Source organism: Nycticebus coucang, chromosome 15 (genome assembly GCF_027406575.1).
Source record: "Nycticebus coucang isolate mNycCou1 chromosome 15, mNycCou1.pri, whole genome shotgun sequence".
Taxonomy (NCBI): domain Eukaryota; kingdom Metazoa; phylum Chordata; class Mammalia; order Primates; family Lorisidae; genus Nycticebus; species Nycticebus coucang.
The window spans coordinates 97,707,533-97,729,203 of NC_069794.1; the positions used below are offsets into that span (position 1 = coordinate 97,707,533).

The following is a 21,671-nucleotide window of genomic DNA, read 5'->3' on the forward strand; positions in this document are numbered from 1 at the left end:
GGATGTGGCAGGAAAGCACAGCGGGTTCTTGAGGCCTGGTTTTGTCCTCTCTGGGCCTTTCTTCAGAGAGGGCTGAAATGAACTTCCGGCTTATACCAGGTCCCAGATGATGTTAAATGGGTTGGGTAGGTCAATGGCCTCCCCAAGGGCCCTGTACCTCTTTTGGGTCTGGGGAAGGATGTGGTAAGGGAGCCACAATGCCCCTCATCAAAATTTCTAAGAGCTCCCACTTAAGCTTCTTCCCACATGCCATGCATTCTCTTATTTATTCCTAATAGCTCCATTTACAGCTGGGGAAACTGAGGCTCAGAGGCATTAAGTGCCTTGTGTGAACCTGGAGCTGGGGTTCCACCCAGGACTGTGTCTGCACTGCGGTCTCCCCAGTGCTCCCCTGTGTTCCACTCCTGTGCAAGATGCTTGAGCTGCACTGGTGGGATGCTCTTCTACCCCAGCCATCATGCTGTGTCGGACCTAGAGGATGAACTGAGGCCTCGTGTGTACAGCCCTTTACAGTTGGCACATTGCATACTCACTGCAGTGTGACCCATTTGACAGATGCAAAACTGGGGTCAGACAGGAGGAGTAGCGAGTCTGAATCCAAAGGTGGGAATCCTCACCCTGTGCCTCTCTATCCTGGGCACTGGGCCCCCAGTATTGAGCTCTTCACCTTCTCAATGGAATTTGAACAAAGCAGGGAGTGGCTGGCACTTGACCTTAAGGGAGCTTTACCTTTGAGCTCCTGCCTTGCAGCAGGTGCCCTGTCCTGTCCTAGGAAGTTCTCTGTGTGTGCATGAGGGGCCAGGCTTATGTACCTGCTGGTTCCTACCAGCCTTCCCACCCACATGCCATCTCTGGTTGGGGTCAGAGGCCAAGGGCAGGGGCACATATGATCAGCATGGTCTGGGTCTACAAGCTGCATGTGTCCTCGTGGTCCCTGCCCCTTCTGCCCCAGGAGTGCAATGCTTGGAGGCATTTCATGGTTAAGCTCCATATAGCTTAGAGTGGTTTGATGGCTCCTGGGGGGGACACTGAGGCTGTAGGGAGCAATGTCCTGTCCTGGCGCTGCCTGCTGTGGCTACTTACCCCCCTAACCTGTGGCTGTTGGAAAGACCGGAGGGTGGTACCTCGGGGACTTCCCCCACCCCTGGCATGACGCACAGGAAACTCTCTATCAGCCAACCCGTGGCCCAGGGCCCGAAGGGAGCAAAGTTCTCAGTTGGCCTGTGTGAAGAGGGGACTGGGACAGTGGAGGCTTCCGGCAGGTGAGTCAGCGGGCACTGGGTGCTGACTCACCCACTGGGCATGCCAGCCGGCTGCCTGCAGCTTAAAGGGGCGATGCCTGTGGGAGGCAGGGCTACTGCAGCCAGCACCTGGCCTTGAGCTGGGGCACTCAAGGTGGACCCTTCCTGGACCTCATGCTGGGCTGGGACCCCTCTGGGAAGGCTCTCCTGGCTTTCTGCACCCTGCCCAGGAACTTGCTCTGTTGGGCAAAGAGCTCTGCTTCCTCTTGCTCACGGAGCAGGAACAGGTGGTGGTGGCTGTTTACCACCCTGGCCCAGGGGACTCCTCAACCTCAGATGTGCAGCTGGGGACTTGGAGGGCATGGAGCAGTGACAGTGCAAGGTCAGCCTGGGTGGTACTGGCCTGGGCTTCTGGAAGTCAGTGATGTGCTGGGGTTTAGTGCTTAGGCTCTGCAGCCTGCCTGCCTGGGTTCAAATCTTAGCTCCGTTCCATTTGTTTGTTTGTTTTTGCCCCTTAGCTACAGTGCAGTGGCATCATCAAAGCTCAATGTGACTTCATACTCCTCTCCTGGGCTCAAGTGATCCTCCTGCCTCAGCCTTCTGAGTAGCTGGGTCAGTTGCTGTTATGATGTGACATCAGACAAGTTGTGTCTAGTTCATTCTTTGCACTCTGTAAATGATTTCAATCCCTTGGACTCGGCTCTGCTTAGAAGCTTCAGTTTCCTCACCTGCAGAATGGGAATGGGGACCCTGTCTGTCTGGATGCAGGCAGCCTCATTCTGTACTTGCAAAATGTCAGGTGTTTGTCCCTCTACCCACAAAGAACCTACCTTGGCAAGGCAGGAAGTTAGGGTGGAGCCCAGGCTCTGGTGGGATGGGCCTGGGCTCAAATCCTGACTCCAGGGCTTCTTTACCTGGGCAAGTCACATGCTCTCCCTGACCCTCAGTCTCCTTTTCTATATGTGGGAGTAAACATCCCTCCCGTAGAGTGGTAAAGATCAGAGATAATATTTGTTATAGGAATGACATCTTTTATTATTTTATTATTATGGTTGTGGCTATTGTTAGGTGGGCAAACAGGACCTGCACTTACAGGCTTTGTGATGTGAGGCTGTAGGGTCCTTTAATACTGACCAGAATTTATCAGGCATTAGAACTCCTTACCCAACTGGTCCCCAAACAGAAGCTAGGGGCTTCCCATCACCTCCTCGGCCTTTCTGGGGAGGGTGAGTGGAGAAATGGTCTGCCCTGCCCTGCAGCTTGGGCACAGAGCCTGACAGGGAGTCAAGGCCGGCCTCCTGGGCCAGTCCTTCATCGAGGAGAACCTTCTCAGTGCCCGGCAGGGCACTGGCCATGGGGATGTGGGGAGCTCTTTGGGGGAGCAGGAGGAGGGCCTGGGGCCATGGTTCTGGGGCTTAGGCCTAAGTCACGGGTGTCAGTGGGTGTTGGGGTTGAGGTGAGAGGAGCAGCTGGATGCAGGCAGGGCAAGATTAATATACACAGGGCCTTCGGGATGGTGTCTCAGGAGGGGCCTGGAGGAAGGACCTGGGAGTAGTGTAGAGTGTGCCATGCCATGGTAGATAGCCATACCCACTACCCAGAGGGAGAAGGGCCACCCAGGCCCTGGGGCTGTGCCTCCCAGTGTTGCCTACTTAAGTCAGGCCTGCTTGCCTAGCTGCCTCTATAGATGTTGCCAGGAGTGGTCCTGGGAACCCCACATGGCCACTCTTGGCATGAAGAAGATAGGGTGTGAAGTCCAGACAGGGCTGGGCAGAGACAGCAGCAGCTTTCTGGGCCCCTCTGCAGCTCACAGACACCAGGCTGGGCTGCATCTGACTCTAGAGAGCATCACCAGGCTTCCCTACCCTGCCCCCTGTCCCTGTCACAATCTTCCTGCCTTGGGGGTTCCACTCTAGGGGTCATGGTTGAGTGGAGACAGTACTGGCTTCTCTGGGGAGGATGGGTCCGGCTGCCTCTAGCCTGGCAATCTCTTGTCCTAGGCTCCACTCTCTGCCATCTGGGCCCATGGCCAGGCCTGTCTCTGGCTGACACCTCCTGGCCAATCCTGTCCTGGCAGGTGGGGCTTCTGTCCCCCTTCTTTTTTAAAAAAATTGTAAATATGTCCACAGACACCACAAGGATATGTAGAATGTACCTCTCTCTATATTTTGAAAAATAGAAGTGGTGCAGAAATCAAACATTACTGGGGCCTTGAGCCCCCTGAGGTTGTATTGCCTTTTCTCCCTCAACAACTACCCTAACATTTTATTAGCCATTTCTTGTTTTATTGTTGTTTTTAAAAGTTGAGCTTTGATGGATATGGTGGTATCTTTAGCTCACTGTCCTGCAGAATCTCTAGGCCAGCGTCCACATCATGGTCCACATGGCAGCCCTGGTGCGTGGTTTAGGCCCGTCTCCTCCACTCAAACTGTGTGGCCTCAGTCTCTTCACCTGCGTGGTGGAGTGGTACTAGAACTTACTCTGTAGGGTTGTCAAGAGATTCACTGTGTTAATGCATGGAAGTGTGAAGTGTAGGGCGTGTGATTTTTTTTTTATTTTCGCTTGAGACATAGTAGAGTGCTATGGCATCACAGCTCATAGCAATTTCCAACTCCTAGGCGTAAGTGATTCTCTTGCTTTAGCCTCCCGAGTAGCTGGGACTATAGGTGCCAGCCACAACACCTGGCTATTTTTTGGTTGTAGTTGTCATTGTTGTTTAGCAGGCCCGGGTCAGGCTTGAACCCACCACCTTTGGTGCATGTGGCCAGTGCCCTACTCACTGAGCTACCGGCGCCGAGCCAGGGTGTGTGATGTTTGTTGCTGCTGTAGTTAAGTGCCTGCACCCACCCGCCCCGGTTGTGTAGGGCTCAGTCTGTATGACTGTACCGACAGGGCTGACTCTGTAAGGCCACTAGCTCCAAAGGCTTGTCTCAAGGTTTGCATGTGCCAATGGGTGTGAAGTGGCAGCCCAGGCTTCTTGGGGCAGGGCTGCAAAGGGCCTTTGATGTCAGCAGAGCTGTGATCAGGAGGCAAGAAGGGAGCCCAGGAGCGCCACTCTGCTGGCGGGGAGGACTGCTGGTGGGGAGGACTGCTGGTACTGGTGGTCAGAGGCTCTTAAGCACACACAGGAGCCGGGCCTGGCACAGCTGTGGGCCTGAGGCTAGAGACTATCCCCTGCCCCCTTGTCCTTTTGTGTCTGTAACTTGACCTAGGCTCTGGTCGACCCATAGCCTTCTGCTGCTGGCACAAGCCACCATATCCTGGATGGCTTGGGGCATACCCCAAGTGGTGTGGTCTCTTGCTGACCAACCTCTCAGGGATTGCAATACAGGTCCAGCTCTGTCCTGATCCTGTGTGACCTCTCCAGCCTCAGTATCGCTGAAGGAAGGGCTACTGCTGAGGGTGAGAAGCAGTGAGCCTGGGTAGTGCTGAGCCTGGATCTGAGCTGCATGCTGTGTATCAATCACCAGGAATCCCCCCAAGGTTCCTCTCCCATGGACCCCCACTCTGTAAGACTGTGCACTAGTAATAACAGTGCTGATGATAAGCTGAAGACAGAACTGGCACCTGCTGGGCACCGGCAGTAGCGTGGGCCTGCCGGTACAGCGGGGGGCCTGACGGGTCTGGCCAACTTCCTGCGGGCCTCACCAGCCAGGCATGAGGATAGCCTCACTCTCCTGAGGCTCTGGAAGGCCTGAGGGTCACTCACGGGCCCTCCCCTCCCATGGCCCCAGAAACCTGAGTGGGACCTCACTCCATGGCAGGTGCTCGCCCCACGGAGGGCCCTTGCCCCATGGAGTATGCTCATGGTGGTACACGGTTCCTCCTCCGAGGGGGCAGGCCTTCTCCTGGAGAAGGGACAGCAGCTGGAGTGGGACAGGAACTAGGAGCAGGCCTTGCTTTGTCCTCAGAGGCCACGTGATGCCACTGAGGGGAAGTGCAGTGTGGGGCTCCCTTTGTCAGCCCAGAACTGGTGGGCCATGGTGTCAATCCCCACCCTTTGTGGGCAGCCCTGAGAGGGCAGCATAGGCCCGTCTGAATGTCCCCAGGCCCCGGCTGGTTGGCCCTGCCCTCATGGTGTCTGTGTTAGTGTTTGGACAGCCAAGCCAGACTGACCTGCCTTCACATTCACCCCTCCAGACACTCACTGCCTGACCTCTGTGAGTCATTTGTCCCCCAGCCTGCCTGATGCAGCAGATACTTCCCTGAAAATCCTTCCCAGGCGGAGCCACAGCCAGGGGCATCTGGGACAGGGACTTGGCCTTATCTCCGGAGCTTCAGGCTCCAGGCAGCCTGTCTAATCCCAGTCTAGTCCCAGTGTCAGGCACCGCTGAGGTATGGCACTGATAACTCTGGGGGTGGGGACGGGCTGTTATCCCCATTTCACACTTGAGGCCAGAAGCCAAGAGGCTAGGGCTTAGGTCACTGCCTGAAGACGAGCACCAGGATGAGCACCCCCTGCCCACATTGCTGCAAGCAGGAAATGGCATCCCAGGCAGTTGGCGTCTTGCTGCTCGCCTCTGAGGTGGCAACTGCAGCTCCTCGGTCCTAGGATGGGCCACGGGCTGCAGGGAGAGCCAGTCACAAGGGGCCTCTGGACAGAAAAGGCAGGGCCGGTCCCAACAGGGAAGAGTGTTCTGGGCAGAGGGGACGGCATGTGCAGAGGCCCTGGAGTGGGGAGGAGGCTCACTCAAGGAGTGGTGAGGGGAGTGGAGGGAGATAGGCTCAGGGCCACTGGGCCTGCTGGGAGCTGTGTCCCTGTCCAGGGCACCTCTCCGAGTCAGTAGCTGGATTCCTGTCAGCCTCAGTTTCTTCATTCCTTGCCTGCGGGCTGCCGTGAAGCTGGAGCAGGCCTGGAGTGGGGAGGCTTGTTGTGGGTTGCCTATGGTGGCCGGGAGCCTCTGTTTATTGTGGCAATGGGCAGGCTGCACCTGGGCATCCCTGGGCTGCTTGGCCATCTGGGCTGAGTCCTGATGTCTGCAGCAAAAGTGACAGCACTGGCAGCCTGAGGCCTGTTTCTGGGCAGTCTCCCTGGTGGCCTCACCCACTTCCTCCGACAGCTGGCGTAGCTGCCCCACAGAGCCTGAGTCCCTCCTGACACAGGCCTGGTGTCCCCAACAAGCAGGTGGATGTGGAGGCCAGGCCACCTGCTTCCCAGGGCCAGAGAAAATGATGTGATGCCCAGCACAGTCACAGAAGTACCTGTGGCAGAGGGGAAACTGAGGCCTGGTGATGGTGAAGGGATGCATCCCATGTCCCCAAATCCTAGGACATGAGCTAGATGGCAGGTTGGAGCCAGAGGAAGGTGAGGGGGCCAGCAGGAAGGGGCTGGCCTGCAGAGGCTGAGGGCAAGGCCTCAGCACTTCACACTGTTTCAATTTGTGACATAAAATATTTTATATTCTGGTAATAAAAAGACTCATCAAGAGTACAGCCAGTCCCCCGGCTACGAGTGAGGTAGGTGCGTGTGGTGGTACATGCCACAGCACACACAGGCCCTCGCCAGGCCTCTTCTCACCCTGTTGGCTAGGCAGGCAGCTATGGGGGACACTTCACAGATGGGGAAACTGAGGCCCAGGGAAGTACTGAGATGTGTCCAACTTGCAGGGTTGAGTGAGACCAGGCTCCAAGGATCCAGCCTCTGGTCCTGGCTCTGCCTTCTCTGTTCCACAGTGGGGCTGTGGACCTACTCTCCCCTTTCTTGAGAGGTGGGGCTCCCAGGTACCCCCCTTCACAGATCAGGGTGCCGTCCATCCTACACTTCCCATAAAGCACCTGGGCCATGGGAGCAGCAGGCCTGGGTTCACGTCCTAGCCCTGCTTCCTACTCTCTGTGGGCCTTGGCTCCCACTGTTTGTTTTTGGGCCTCAGTTTTCTGATCTGGAGCAGTGGGGCAGTAGGGCCCTCTGGAGCAGGCAGGGCTGTGGAAGGAAGGAATTTGCCCACCCTGTCCTGGACCCCAGGCTTCATGCCTTACTTTTGGGGTCAATTCCCCTGTCGTGCAGGTGGGGGAGCTGAGGCTGGGGGCAGGGCTTGCCTGCCCTGTGTGAGAAGGGGCCTGTGGCATATACCAGTGCCTGGGGCACTGGGTGGGGGAAAGCCTGGGCCAGGCTGTGCATGATGACCCCAAGACCCAGCCAGATCCCTCTACCACATTGCTGCAAGCATCCAGCTATTCAAGGTGGTTAGTAACAGACTGCATAGTAACAGAGGAGAACATGGATGCTCAGAGAAGGGATGGGCCACAAAGCTGGGACCTGGATGGAACTTATCTGTCTCAGGCACCCTGCCAGGCTCAGTGCAGCAGGTGGGGGCAGAGACCAGCAGCACACTACCACCAGGCTGGGCCCCAGCAGTGGAGTCACTGTCCCACTCGGCTCCTCCTGAGGGCTGGGCGGAAAGGTCTTCTCCAGGCCTTCCCCTGGCCTATACGTGGAATCTTCTCCCTGTGTCTCTTCACCTCCTCTTCCCTCTCTGCAAGTCTCTGCATCACAGTTTCTTCTTTTATAAGGATACCAGTCACCCTGGATTAGAGCCCCCCCCTACTTTAAATACCCTATAAAGCTCCTATCTCCAAATCAGATTGCATTCTGAGGTCACAGGGCTAAATTTCATCTCAGGAATTTGGGAGGCACATTCCAGCCTGCAGCAGAAACTTAGGGAGCAGGACTTGTATGGGGGAGAGGAAGGCAGGGCCCGGAAGCCTCGCCACCTAGAGCTGGTTCTGCTTCCGACCCCACACAGTGTGACCTAGGCCAGCAGAGACATCCCTGACCCATCTGTGAAATGACCCAGTCACGCCTGCCCCAGACAGGCACAGGCATGCAGAGGGGTCAGGTGGCTTAAGGGTGAGAGCTAGCAGAGGGTGGGTGGGGCTTGGGCTTCCCAGGTGTGGGGGCAGTGCTGTTTTGGGAGCAGATCAGTTCCTCTTTGTCCTTCAGGCTTCTCTGTGCCGGAGGCTGCTTCCTGCAGGGACAATGGACTCTCAGCCCTGGTCCCCTCCTCCTCCTGATGCTTTGGCCTGGGCTGGACACAGAGGCCATGGCCGCCTCATGACACTGAACATACTAACCCTCAGGCCAGAGACTGGGGGCCTCTTGGAGATGAGAGCCTAAGTCTTATCTGTCTCCGGCTTTGTCCAGCCTAGGGGGAACCCAGAGGACATGGACTAACGGGGGATTGTCCTGACTCCTTGCCTTCTCTCTGTTTTAGGAAAATCCAAGAGGAAGAAGGACTTACGAATATCCTGTGTGTCCAAGTCACCTGCACCCAACCCCACGTGAGTATGCCTCAGTTTCTCCCCCAGCGCAGCCTGGAGAAGTTCCCTGAATGATGGGGGGTGGGAGAGGCAGCAAGGGAGCAAGAGGAAGGTAGAGCTGGCCTACTCTGCCCTTTGTCCTGTCCTGAGTAGCACCCTCTGGGAGCCAGGCTGGGTGGTGGCCCATGGGGCATGCAAGCATTGCCCGCCCGCTGTGTGCCTGCCCATCCCTGCTTTGGAGGCTCTGCCCATGGCCACCCAGCAGTAGGGCTTTACCTGGCTCACAGTAGATGCCTGGCATCTGGTGACATGGGCCTGCTTCTGGGCCAAGATGCACCTGTGTCCATGCAGGCCCAGCTGCTCTGCAGGGGGGTTCGGAGGTGGAGGAAGGGTTTGGTTCTCTCTGAGGCTCACAGGTCTGTTCCTCCACAGACCCCCCCGGAACCTGGATTCCCGGACCTTCATCACCATCGGAGACAGAGTAGGTGCCAGCTATCCTCTTATTTTGTCTGGGATGGGATGAGGTGACCCCACAGGGCCGTCATGGGGAGGCGACTGGCTGCAGTCAGGGTGGAGCTCTAGAAGAGCCTCAAGCCTCGTGTTACTGACCAAGTGGCTCTGGGTTGCCCATTCTCGGACCCTCCTGTCTAGAAAGGCCAATGAGCCTGCCTCACAGGGCCATGGTGAGCTCAGACCAGAGGTTTCTGACCTGACGGGCTGTGGGCCCTGCACCTGTGGCCCCTGTGGGACAGTGCGTTGAATGCACACTCTCCTGCACCTGCGGAGACCCTCAGGGCCAGCACCTGGGGCTGTGGGTTTCACACACACTTTCTGTGTCATCTGGAATCCTGGCTTGGGGCATCCCGAGGCACTCTGGGCAGAGATTCTCACTCCCAATGCCCGGCCTCAAGGCGGTTCCCTCCTAGGCACACGTCCCTTCCTCATTCCCACCACCTGCTGTCCTGGTCATTTTATTTCTTCTCTGTGTCTCTCCCAGCAGAGGGAAACCCTGTGAGGGCACGACGTGGCTTTGTTCTAGCTGTTCTAGGCCCTGAAACCCAGAGCCTAGGTAGACGATACCCTCTAACCACTTGGGGGGCATTCCACAGGCTGTCTCATACCCACCTCACAGCAGCCTTTAGGTGCTAGTGCTGGGCCCGCTTTATAGAGGGCAGTGTGAGGCTCAAGGAGGTTAAATAATTTGCACAGAGTCACATAGCAGGGAGCGGCTGGTAAGAGATTTGAAGCCAGATCTGACCAACTTTGTCCTCTTTTCTTTCTGCTGACCCAGCTGTCTCCACTGGACTAGGGCTGAGGACTGGCTTCTTTCTGGCTTGGCAGCCACTGACTATCCCTGTTTCCTTTTCTCCAAGAACTTTGAGGTGGAGGCTGATGACCTAGTGACCATCTCGGAACTGGGCCGGGGAGCCTATGGAGTGGTGGAGAAGGTGCGGCACGCCCAAAGTGGCACCATCATGGCCGTGAAGGTAAGCAGGGCCTTCTCTGCCCCACCTTGTCTTGCCAGGGAGCACCTAGGGTCTGGAGGCAGCTGGGAGGGCTGTCTGGAGGAGGTACAGGACTGAGCCTGCAGGTTAACTTCCTGCCAGGGGGCCCTGTCTTTCCGTGACAGGTAGCGAGGCCAAGCTTTTTAGGGCAGGCCAGGTTGTGGCTCTGGAGCTCCTGGCACTCATGTCACAGCGAAGGGTGCCGTAGTGGCCCCTGAACTATAGCCCTTCCCTGCAGCGGATCCGGGCCACCGTGAATTCACAGGAGCAGAAGCGGCTGCTCATGGATCTGGACATCAACATGCGTACAGTTGACTGCTTCTACACCGTCACCTTCTACGGGGCCCTCTTCCGAGAGGTGAGGCCTGGCAGGGGCTGGGTGGGGCTGGTGGCCTGGGAGCTCCCCTCAATCCATCTGCCGGCCAGCAGCTCACTGTCACTTAGCCTCCTTCTGTGTGCTGCATGTTGGGGAAATGAGGGAGTGAGACAAGGGCAGCATAGCCGGGCTCCAGGGAGTATGGGCCCGGCCAGACCATAGCTCCCTGCCTCCTGGCTATTACTGCCCTGCTCTGGGCCTTAATCCCCTGCCTGTGAAGTGGAGCCGGCAGTTTCATACGCATCCTAAAGGTGATGAGGCGAAGTGATGTAGCTGGGGGCCTAATGTTCAGCTAGCTCTGTGCTCCATTCTGCCCACATGATCTTCTGTCCCCTGGCAGCTACCCAAGAGGGTAGGAGGTCTGAGCGGAGGTGGTGGTGGAAGTGGGAGATTCTGTGTCGGATTCTGGGCCTTTGGGGAGGGTGGGATCTGGGGTGTGACAAGAATTGAGAGCTAGAAGGATGGAACTGCCTTCCTCTGAGCTGGGCTGGCAATGGGAAGGGCTGTGTGGGCTGAGCAGAGTGGTCAGGTGGTGGTCTGGATGTGAGGGGCTCATGCTGGTGACCTGCCCCTTAGGATCCTTGGGCATCTGAGTCTCGTGCTGGGTGAGGTCAGGACCCCCTGACCCAGCTTTGCTCATTGAGCACCCTCTACATTACAGAGGTCTGGGGGACCCTTAATCCTGCCTCCCCAGCAGGAGTATCCCAGGTGTTTGCTGTGGAGGAGGGAGCAGGTGGCGCTGGCTTGTGTGCACCTGAAGGCCCAGTACAGGAGCACAACCAGGCTTCCGTGTTTGTCTTTCCTCCTTGGAGCTGCAGAGTTAGGGGCGTGAGGCTGCCACATGGTCTGGGAGTGTGGCAGGGTCAGAGTGGAGAGGGAAGCAGGCAGGCAGAGGAGCTAGAACCCAGTGGGCACATGGCCGGGGCTGGTGCTACATCAGGAGGCCATGTAGCCATGTGGAGGAGGCCTGACAGAGCTCTGGGTGTCCTTGTAGGGAGACGTGTGGATCTGCATGGAGCTCATGGACACATCCCTGGACAAATTCTACCGGAAGGTGCTGGATAAAAACATGACAATTCCAGAGGACATTCTGGGAGAGATTGCTGTGTCTGTAAGTGGTTCCAGTGTGGAGCCAGAGGCACTGTCTACACAGCAGGCGCAGAGCCTGGTTTGGTACAGAAGCCCCTCACCCCACGAGGCCAGAGCCTTCCTGCCAAGGAGACTCAAGCCCATACCTCAAGTCCAAATCTCCAGGCCTTTGAGTGCACTTCTCTAGTTCCAGGCCATTTTTAAAAGGGACTTAGTGTTTAGTATGGCCTTGTACTAAAAGGGGGCAGCTTACAGAGTATAAGCTACATTGGGGGAAAGATTAGCAACCATAATGTTTAATTTTTCACTCTAACTATTTACTTTTTGACTCTAATTAGAGAAGGACTATAACACTGGGCTTGAGCATCCCAGCAGCCAAAGGAGAAAGGGCAGTGGAAGCAGTGATGGAGTGGTTCTCAATCCTGACTGTGTCAGGAAACATTTTGTTTTTTGGGACAGAGTCTCACTTTGTCCCCCTCAGTAGAGTGCTGTGACGTCACAGCTCACAGCAACCTCAAGCTCTTGGGCTCAAGGAATTCTCTTGCCTCAGCTTCCCAAGTAGCTGGGCCTACAGGTGCCTGCCACAATGCCCAGCTATTTTTTAGAGACAAGGTCTCACTCTGGCTCAGGCTGGTCTCGAACCCTTGAACTCAGGCAGTCCACCTGCCTTGGCCTCCCAGAGTGCTAGGATTATAGGCGTGAGCCACCACGCCCGGCCTGGAAACATTTAAAACATAACATGTCTTGGGCTCCCTGTTAAGTCTTCCTGAGCAGCTGCCAAAAGGCTGGGTTTTACCCAGGAAGGGTTGGTGTGGAAGGCTGAGAAGAGGCAGGAGGCCAATATGTCTACACCAAGATAGTAGGTGGGGGTGCAGAGGGGCTAGGAGTGTGTGGCGGGAGCAGAGGTCTTTCTGCTCTGTCATGGTTGATATGGCCAGGAGTAACAACAGTCCCATCTCTCTCTCCTTACCAGATAGTGCGGGCACTGGAGCACCTGCATAGCAAGCTGTCGGTGATTCACAGAGGTCAGTGTCCTGTCACCACCACCACCCCACCACCCCTGCAGGATGGGGCCCTGCCAGTTGGAAGGGGCTCTTTGGGCAGAGTGCTTGTGATGTCCTCATAGGGTCCAGGTCACTTTCCACCCGTCTCCATAGCCACCTCCCCTGTGTTTGCTAGTGCTGGGAGCAGGGCCTGGGCTGCCCTCTGTCCTGGGAAGGATTGGCCGGTCCTGTTTTGATGTACAGTGTACAAGTAGTGACATGTGTAGTCGCTCACCAGGAGGCGAACCTGATAAAGTGTATGGCCTTGTAACTAGCTTCTTGTCAGGACACAAGACACCTTCCTTGCCCTAGCCTAGAACATTCTCTTGGGTTCCTGCCCCCTCACCTGGAGGCAGCTGATAGTCTGCTGTCCCCATGTTGGGCCAGTCTTATCCAGCCTCTTGCTTGGCATGTGTCTCTGGGCTCCTCTTCCCTACTGAGTACCAGTCTACTTTTCTGGGCCTACTTCTTTTCCAAAAATGAGTTAGGCTGGCCCCCTTGACCGCTCTGTGCCCATCCCAGCCCCATCAGGTCACCGTGGTTGGCAGTTGGCATGGAACCTTCTGTCCCTTCTTCTGCATGTTCCCATCCTTATCCATGACCCCGTGGAGAGCATGTGGGTGCTGTGTGTGTGTGTATAAGCACTCTTGTGGGGGTTCCCTGTGAGGCTTGCTTCCCAATGCAAATTTTTGGGGAGGCTCCATGTCCCTACACGCAGATCCTACCTCCCTGCTTAACTGACACTGCCACCTGCCTGTGGGACCCCCCATGACCCAGACAAGTTGTGCCCTTGCTAGCCCTTGGGCCTGGAGTGAGATGGTGACCACAGGCAATGCTCCCTTGGTGGCAGGGCCAGGTGTGTCCTGCCGTGCCCCCAGCTGGGTGGCTGCTGGCTGGCACAGTACCTCCGAAACGTCAGTTCTCTTGTCTACTCTTTGGGGTCAAGGTAGTACCTGCACACTCGGTGTGAGAAGGGGTGTCAGCTTAGAGAGGGGGTGTGTGATGCCACCTCCATTAGGGGTGCACCAGCACAGGCTGAGAGACATTTCCCGTCTGGCAGATGTGAAGCCCTCCAACGTCCTCATCAACAAGGAGGGCCACGTGAAGATGTGCGACTTCGGCATCAGCGGCTACTTGGTAGACTCCGTGGCCAAGACAATGGATGCCGGCTGCAAGCCTTACATGGCTGTGAGTGTTCCCTGTACCCTCCCCAAGCTCTGGAGAGGACATGGCCAAAGGAAGCTGCCTAGCCCCAGCTACCTGGGTGGGCCAGCTGTGCAGGCATGGCCTCTTCCCAACTGTTTCCTGCCGCAGTGGGGTGACTGGCTGCCCATGCAACCTCCTGTGGTTAACCCGCCCACAGAGTGATATACTTTTGTGGACAACCCCCATGGAGGAGACTCAAGGTCTGTGTAGGCCCCACTCCAGCCCTGTTGTTAGGAAGATGGGCCCTTGGGATGCAAGGGTAGCCATGAGGCAAGGATTAGGCCTTCATTGGGCACAAAGTCTGCTTCGGCCCTTACCTGTCTCAGTGTCCTCCTCTGTCAGGTGGCAGGCAGGATGTCAGTTTTGGGGCGGGGAGGTGAAGCCCTTCACCCTGGAGTGGGTGTTCATACCACTCTGATCCCTTTTGCAGCCTGAGAGAATCAATCCGGAGCTGAACCAGAAGGGCTACAATGTCAAGTCTGATGTCTGGAGTCTTGGCATCACCATGGTATTGCCTGGGGCTGGGTCCAGCCTGTGCTGGTTGGGTAGGGCTGGATAGGGCCATGCCAGGGGCCATGAGCTTTTGGGGTGGGGCATCAAATAGTTTAGATCCTAGAGAAAAGTTTCAGCTTCAAAATCTAAGAAGAAAATGTGCCATCAAAAATCACCATCTATTGGCCTGGAATGGTGGCTCACACCTTTGGGAGGCTGAGGCAGGCGAATTGCGTCAGCCAAGAAGTTAGAGACCAGCCAGGGCAACTTAGTGAGACGCTATCTTTACAAAAAATAGGAAACTTATTTAGGTATGGTGGGGGGCACTGGCAGTCCAAGTTGCTTGGGAGGCTGAGCTAGGAGCATTACTTGAGCCTGGGAGCTGGAGTTACAGTGAGCAGTAAGGATGCCACTGTGCTCTAGCATGGGTGACAGATCAAGGCCTTGTCTTTACCATCTATTTATATGGTTTCAGCTGTGGATAGTCACAGCACTCCAGCCTGGGCAATATATATAGCAAGACCCAAGATCCCCATCTTGAAAAACAAATTATTTTCTATTAAGGTAATGTCCATAAGTGACATTATCTCCTTCCTAAAGGCTATATTTACCCATCCTGAAAGTTCTTCACATTTTGTGGTAAGTCCGCCATTGCACTTTCTCCCAGAGCTCTTGGTGTTTGTCAAAGCCAATCTCAAATTAAATGAGCTGCTGGTGGGCGGCGCCTGTGGCTCAGTGAGTAGGGCGCCAGCCCCATATGCCGAGGGTGGCGGATTCAAACCCAAACCCGGCCAAACTGCAACCAAAAAATAGCCGGGCGTTGTGGCGGGCGCCTGTGGTCCCAGCTGCTCGGGAGGCTGAGGCAAGAGAATCGCGTAAGCCCAAGAGTTAAGAGGTTGCTGTGAGCCGTGTGATGCCACGGCACTCTACCCGAGGGCGGTACAGTGAGACTCTGTCTCTACAAAAAAAAAAAAAAAAAAATGAGCTGCTGGTATGCAAATAATTCAAAAGCAAAGTGGTAAAAATATTTCCAAAAAATTTTCACTGCAATAAATGTGTTGCCTCTGGGGTCCTGGTTCATTTCCTTGGTTGTAGTGGGATTGGGTGGGTGAGACTTTTCAATCCTGGGCCTTGTAGACTGAAACATCCCTGGCTGGGGCTCAGTGGGGTGAGGACAGGCCCATCTGAAGTCCAAGTGGTAGGATGGGCCCGAGGACCTCTTATTCTCTCTAGAACAATATGGTAGGACCCCACCCCTCCTGTGTCTATGGCTTGTTTATTTATTTATGTTTTAAATTGGAGCTTCCATTTTAGGAAGACCATGAGGAGAATGGATTGGAGGGACAGGAAAACTGCTAGGATGTGTCCCACCAGCCTGTACCAGGAAGTTGTGCAGGGGACAAGGGCACGCAGAAAGACTTGGCCCTGGCCTTAGTAGTGGCCACACTGTGTGTTGGTCCAGTTGACATGGCTGGCCTGAGTGGGCTTTAGACCCACTCCCACCCCACCAGAGCCCTCCCTGCCCAGGGAAGAGGCTGTCCCATGGGAATGCCTACCTTGCCCAGTCCCTTTGGCCATTTGGTGGATTTTATCTGACAAAGCAGTCAGACAAAATCAGTCGGTCGGAGATGTGGTGAGAAGGAGTGTAGGGGATTTTTCTAACACCAATAGCTGATTCTCAGGTCCTCCAGACCCCAACTTAGTGCCCTGCAATTCCATTCTTTCCTTCACTGATGAGTTACCTGGAGTTACCACGGACCCCACAGGTTTGAGGCTCAGTCCCACAAGACTGCCTCCTCCCAGTGTCACAGGCTGGTTGAAAGTCCTGAACCTCCCTTATATACTGGCCAACCATGGGGTCTAACTAGGGGTCCCATGACCCCCTCCTAAAGTTTGATAATTTGCTAGAGCAGCTCACAAAACTCAGGAAAACACGTGTGTTCACTGGTCTATCATAAAGGATGTGACTCCAGCATAGCTGAATGGAAGAGCTAAAGGAAGCCTGGGGGGGTGGTGGTGGTGGTGGATGTAGGGGTTGTGGGGCTTCTGTGCCCTCCCCAGGCCCACCACCTGCACAACTATCTAAAGGAGAGCTGTGGCAGGCTCCCCCAACTCTTAGAGATTACTGAGGGAGCCTGAGGCTAAGTCACCTCATTAGCATGTGCTCTGAGGGGTCTTAAGGGTTCCTTCATGGATGATAAAAGACATTCCTGTCACCCAGGTAATTCTGGCAGCTGCTGGCCTTTCTCTTGCAGCTCATTTGGGGTTATTGTTTCTGCGTTTGGAGTCAGTGAAGGGTCTGAGAGAAAGTGCTGTGCCAGTCAGTTTTATCCTATGACAAAAAGGTTTTAGGAGTTTTTTGATGGGAACAAAGACAAAATATATTAGAGTCAGGCAGGTGGGGGTAGCTCTGGGGACAGGTGGAAGGGCCACTGCTGCAGATGCAGGCTCACTGGCTGTGAGGAGGGGGCCCTGCAGGGGTCTGAGGGCAGAGAAGCCTGGCAGACGTAGGGCAGGAGGTGGGGCCATGTGGGGTATGTGGCAGGGGGTCCAGACCAGATGAGAGATGGCTGGAGGGAGGGTTGAGGTGGAGGGTGAGGTCCATGTAGGTATTTTGGATTTTATTGACACTGCTGTTATCATCATCATCACATGATTGTAACTTTATTAACTGTCCATTGTAGGCCAGGACTGGGAAATAATAAAAATAAAATAATTTTGTCAGAGAGCTAGGATTGGGTGTGATACTTTCAATATCAATACTACCAATACTTTCAAAAATAATGTTATTTTTCTTTTTCTTTTCTTTTTTTTTTTTTTGAGACAGAGTCTCACTATATTGCCCTCAGTAGAGTGCTATGGGTCGCAGCTCACAACAACCTCCAACTCTTGAGCTTAAGTGATTCTCTTGCCTCAGCCTCCCAAGTAGCTGGGACTATAGATGCCCATCACAATGCCCAGCTATTTTTTGTTGCAGTTGTCATTGTTGTTTTTAGCTGGCCTGGGCTGGGTTCAAACATGCGGCCTTGGTGTACGTGGCTGGTGCTGTAACCACTGTGCTACGGGTGCTGAGCCAACATGTTATTTTTCAGTTAACCCTTTTCTTTTTGAAGTGAAGCTGACTGTTTAGAGTGAAGGCAAGTAGTATACCTGCAGATAAGAGTTAGCAAGTAAATAGAGAGGATTCTTGTTGCATTTATAAACTACATAGGGCTGGTTGGATGTTAGAGACCTCTCTTGAGACCACCTCTCACATGACACACAGCCTTTCTCCCTCTCCCTCCCTGCATCCTTTCCAACTGTCCATCCATCATTATTATTTGGGACCCACTATGACCCGTGACCTTCTGATACCTCTGGTAGAACAAGGACAGGTGTGTACTAAGTGCACATTTCAGTTATCAAATACTGCATAACAAAGCGTCTCAGAACCTAGTGACTTAAACCAACAGTGGCTCATTACTTACCATGTTTCTACCACCTGGGCTGGGTTCAGCCAGGTGGATCTTCTGCTGCACCTGGCACTGGCTGGGCTCATACCTGCCCTGGTTTAGGCTGTCCAACAAGGCTGTACCAGCATGGGGCTCCTCTCTGTGGCCTCTGTGTGTGACTTCCTCACATTGGGCTGGTCACTGGCCTTCCTCATAGCATAGCAATGTCAGTGTAGTTGAAATTCTTTCATGGTGGCTGGCTTCCAAAAGGGAAGTCCCCTTGCATGATATCCCTGGAACTGGCGTAGCCTTGCTTCTGCCTCACGGTATCAGAGCAAGTCAGGAGGCCACCCAGGTCAAGGCCTGTGTCACAGGAGGACTGGCAAGTGCACACAGGGAAAGGTGGTAGTGGCCATTCAGCAGGCAAACTGCCACAGTGCAGGTGAGGTCCTCCCTGCCAAGTTACAGGAGTAATGGAAACCAAACATAAAAATACAGAGGCAAAGTTTGAGGGAGATAACCACAGTTGTTCCACGTAGACACATCTCTTCTCCCCATTGCCAGTGCAGTATGTATTTTCTTATAGACTTTTGTGTTTCTTCTTTTTAAAAAATATACATATGTTTTATTTTGCCTTTTGTACTTAGCATTACGTGGTATTCATATTTCTCTGAATTCTAATAAATGCTTATAGACATACCTTCCAAAGATTCCATAATCATCTTCTACCATGATCATCTTCTACTTACCTGATGTGGGATGTTTCACTTGCTTCTGATTTTTTTTTCCATCTCAAGTCTTCGGTCATCCTGGAGGAGTGACTGGTGAAGTAGGGTCAAGCATGTCCCTCCAAGAGGGGCTCTGGCTACCCCTGTTCTCGTGGAGTGCCACGGGGAGCTGTCCATGGCACTTGGCTTCTTCCCACACACTGCACATGACATAGGACATCAATGAGAATTAGCTGGAATATGTGGGGTCATGTTGGGGAGGCTCTGGGCTCGTGCTGGGGTTGGTGGCTGGTGCTGGATATTTAGGCTGCTTCTACTTCCTATGACAGATAATGCCACAGGGCACATCCCAGTGTCCAGAGGCTGTTCTTATTTTTTAAGTTTTTCTGTTTTTCTAATCATAAACTCTGGGGGCTGCTGGCCTTTGTCTTGCAGCTCATTTGGGGTCATTGTTTCTGCATTTGGAGTCAGTGAGGGGTCTGAGAGAAAGCACTGTGCTGGTCAGTTTTGTCCTGTGAACACCTCTGCCTGAGCTTGTCTCCGTCTGTGGGCGAGTTTGTGTCTTGGCTGTTAGGACCTATTGGCTAATGGGAAGGCACTTTCTTAGCTCAGTAATTAGTGACCTGTTTGGGTGCCACTTACCAACAGGAGGCATTTGTCTGGGCTGAGGTCTCTTCAGCTCATTATGGTGATTATGGCCTGGAAGTGAAGGCCTTGTGCCGGAACCTTGGAATTCTCTGCTGTCCCCAGCAGGGCCTGGGCTGACTTGATTTGTCTTTTCCATCCAGCAGTCAAAATCAAAAGCTAGTCTTCCATGGTGGCTTCCCACACCCTGCAGGCAGGGCTTGAGGCTCTGAACCCAGGTTGGGTACAGAGCTGGGTCTGCCATTCATGTGTGGAAACATTGATGAGGAGAGGCAGCAGTGGAGCATGGGGCTGTAGTGGAGGGTGAAGTAGGCCTCACAGGCTCTTGTTCTTCCACAGCCTTGGGGAGAGGTGTGTGGGAGACATGGTTCCTGTTCACCTCCTCTGTAGAAACCACATTTTCAAGTGCAGGGAATGTTAGGGAGAGGGCTGGCTCATGACGACCAGGGACCTGAAGTCCTCTCTAATTGAGCTGCTTTGCCAACTGCTACTTTGCAGAAGGTGCAAACTCCTGGTTGCTAACTCCTTAGATATTTCCGGATCTGTGGGAACCTGGGTTGTTGTAAAGTCTTCTGAGTTCAGGTTGTTTGGAAGCCTGATGGTGGTCAGAGCAGCTCCCACTGTTGGTCTGCTATGAAGTGTCGAGGCGGTCAGCTACTGTGGACCCTGCCTCATACTGGCTCTGGGCACTAGGACAGGCAGGTTCCCCGTCATCCTGGCTCCTAGGTACAGAGTATGGGTCTGTTTCGTGGCTGGGGGCATGCTCACTCCACTGTTGCCACTGTCCCTACTGCAGATTGAGATGGCCATTCTACGGTTCCCTTATGAGTCCTGGGGGACCCCATTCCAGCAGCTGAAGCAGGTGGTGGAAGAGCCATCCCCCCAGCTCCCAGCTGACCGTTTCTCCCCTGAGTTTGTGGACTTCACTGCACAGTGGTGAGTATCCTATGCTGCCAAGCCCCAGTCAACACCTCTCCCTGCCCTGGCCATATTGCAGCTCCCTCCTAGGCCTCATCCCTTCTCCTTTAGCAAATAAACTCTAAACAACGTGGCATCAAAATATGGAAGGCAGAATCAGTGTAGGAGGAAAATTTGACAAAACTTTAATCTTGGTGGGAGATTTTAATATTCTCCCTCCAAAAATGGACAGGTCAGGTAGACCAGAAAAAAAAAAAGTGTATGGAGGATTTAAACACGTAACAAATAATTTGCTTTTATTTCTAGAACTTTGCACCAAATTAAAGGATGCCCATGGAAGCTTCTATAAGAAATTGTGTTTGAGGTTACAAAGGAAATAAAGAAAAAGGCAAAGTCACACAGACCACATTCTTTGGCCACATTTATGTAGAGCAAGAAATAAATTACTAAAAAGGAAAAAGGCATGTGGAAATTAAAAGTAAATTCTTCTAAATAACTTTTTAGTTGCAAAAGATATTTAAAAAAGAAAATTACAGATTATTTGGAAGTAAAAGATGATGAGAACATGACATACCAACTTCTCTGTATTATAGTCAAAGAGATATTCATAGGAAAAAAACCCCCCAAAAACAGCCTCTGGACACTGGGATGTGCCCTGTGGGATTATCTGTCATAGGAAGTAGAAGAGATATTCAGAGGAAAAATAATTTATTTTCTAACAAATTATTTCATTTATTAGAAAATAAGATAAACTAAAAACAGATAAACCCAGCAGTCACTGGTCAGCTTGGCCCCTTTTAACCCTTTGACTGCAGACCACTTAGGGTGAACCATGCCAGGTGAGGCTGAGGCGACCACAACAGCCCTCACAATACAGGGTGCTCCTGGACATTCTTTGGTTTCTTACTAATCAAAATAATTCACCCAAGTTGGTTTCAGTTGTTTCAGGCACAACAGTGAAAAAATTGAGAACGAAGTGTATGATGCTCACAGACTCAAGGCAGGTAACAGTGACATGTGTCATCAAGTGACTTTTGCTCACAGTCAGAAGGTTAACCGGGGCCTTTCTCTCCCTCTTCTAATTGAGGGTACCAAGCGCCTGGTTGCTAGGCAGAGCATTTCAGCAGCATTTTTGTGTTGGTATCATGGAAAGTCCCTAGGCCACTAAGGAGACAAGAAACAAGGCCCCAAGAGCCAGAAAAATTACTATAAGTCTCTGTAGTTTGCCCCATGAATTCCCCCCCCCAGGAGACCCCCTGGCTGGTCTTGCCCCATCTTCCCGGAGCCCTAGGAGTATGTGTGCTCCGGGCAAGCCTGGCCTCAGCTGCCCTGTTCTGTCCTAGCCTGAGGAAGAACTCTGCGGAACGCCTGAGCTACCTGGAGCTGATGGTGAGTGTGGGAAGGAGCTTGTCCTGCACTCCTTGGGGCTGGTCAGTGGCTGGTGGGCTCTCTGGAGAGAGGACTGCATCCTAGCATGTGCATGGACAGCTCTTCTGGCTGGGCCCTGTGCTAACTTGCTTTGGAATTCAGTGGCTTGTGCACTCACCAACCTGGCTCCCTTCTTCCTCCCCACCAGGCACCAGGAAGGGCACACAGGCAGTTCTGTGACAGAAAGGGGAAGGGAGCCAAGAGTGGCCTCAGGAAGGGCTGTCTGGAAGTTGAAGTGAGCCTGGAGGGGTGAACAAGGGTTATCTGCTGATAAGAAGGTCCAGTGTGGATAGAGGCTGGCAAATGTAGGAA

The 21,671-nt window shown here is 53.8% G+C and overlaps 2 protein-coding genes across 2 annotated transcripts in view; one reads left to right on the plus strand and one right to left on the minus strand.

Moving 5' to 3' along the window:
- Positions 1 to 21,671, minus strand: part of LOC128566373 (glutamate dehydrogenase 1, mitochondrial-like) — a 263,695-nt gene that overhangs the window by 118,374 nt on the left and 123,650 nt on the right.
- MAP2K3 (mitogen-activated protein kinase kinase 3) overlaps positions 1 to 21,671 on the plus strand; it is a 43,786-nt gene that overhangs the window by 20,925 nt on the left and 1,190 nt on the right. The window contains exons 5-14 of the mRNA XM_053563247.1: positions 8,453 to 8,519; positions 8,931 to 8,979; positions 9,872 to 9,985; positions 10,242 to 10,361; positions 11,374 to 11,490; positions 12,442 to 12,493; positions 13,572 to 13,699; positions 14,148 to 14,225; positions 19,810 to 19,949; positions 21,275 to 21,320. Of these exons, the coding sequence (XP_053419222.1) occupies positions 8,453 to 8,519; positions 8,931 to 8,979; positions 9,872 to 9,985; positions 10,242 to 10,361; positions 11,374 to 11,490; positions 12,442 to 12,493; positions 13,572 to 13,699; positions 14,148 to 14,225; positions 19,810 to 19,949; positions 21,275 to 21,320 (911 nt within the window). The remainder of the gene's footprint in view (positions 1 to 8,452; positions 8,520 to 8,930; positions 8,980 to 9,871; positions 9,986 to 10,241; positions 10,362 to 11,373; positions 11,491 to 12,441; positions 12,494 to 13,571; positions 13,700 to 14,147; positions 14,226 to 19,809; positions 19,950 to 21,274; positions 21,321 to 21,671) is intronic.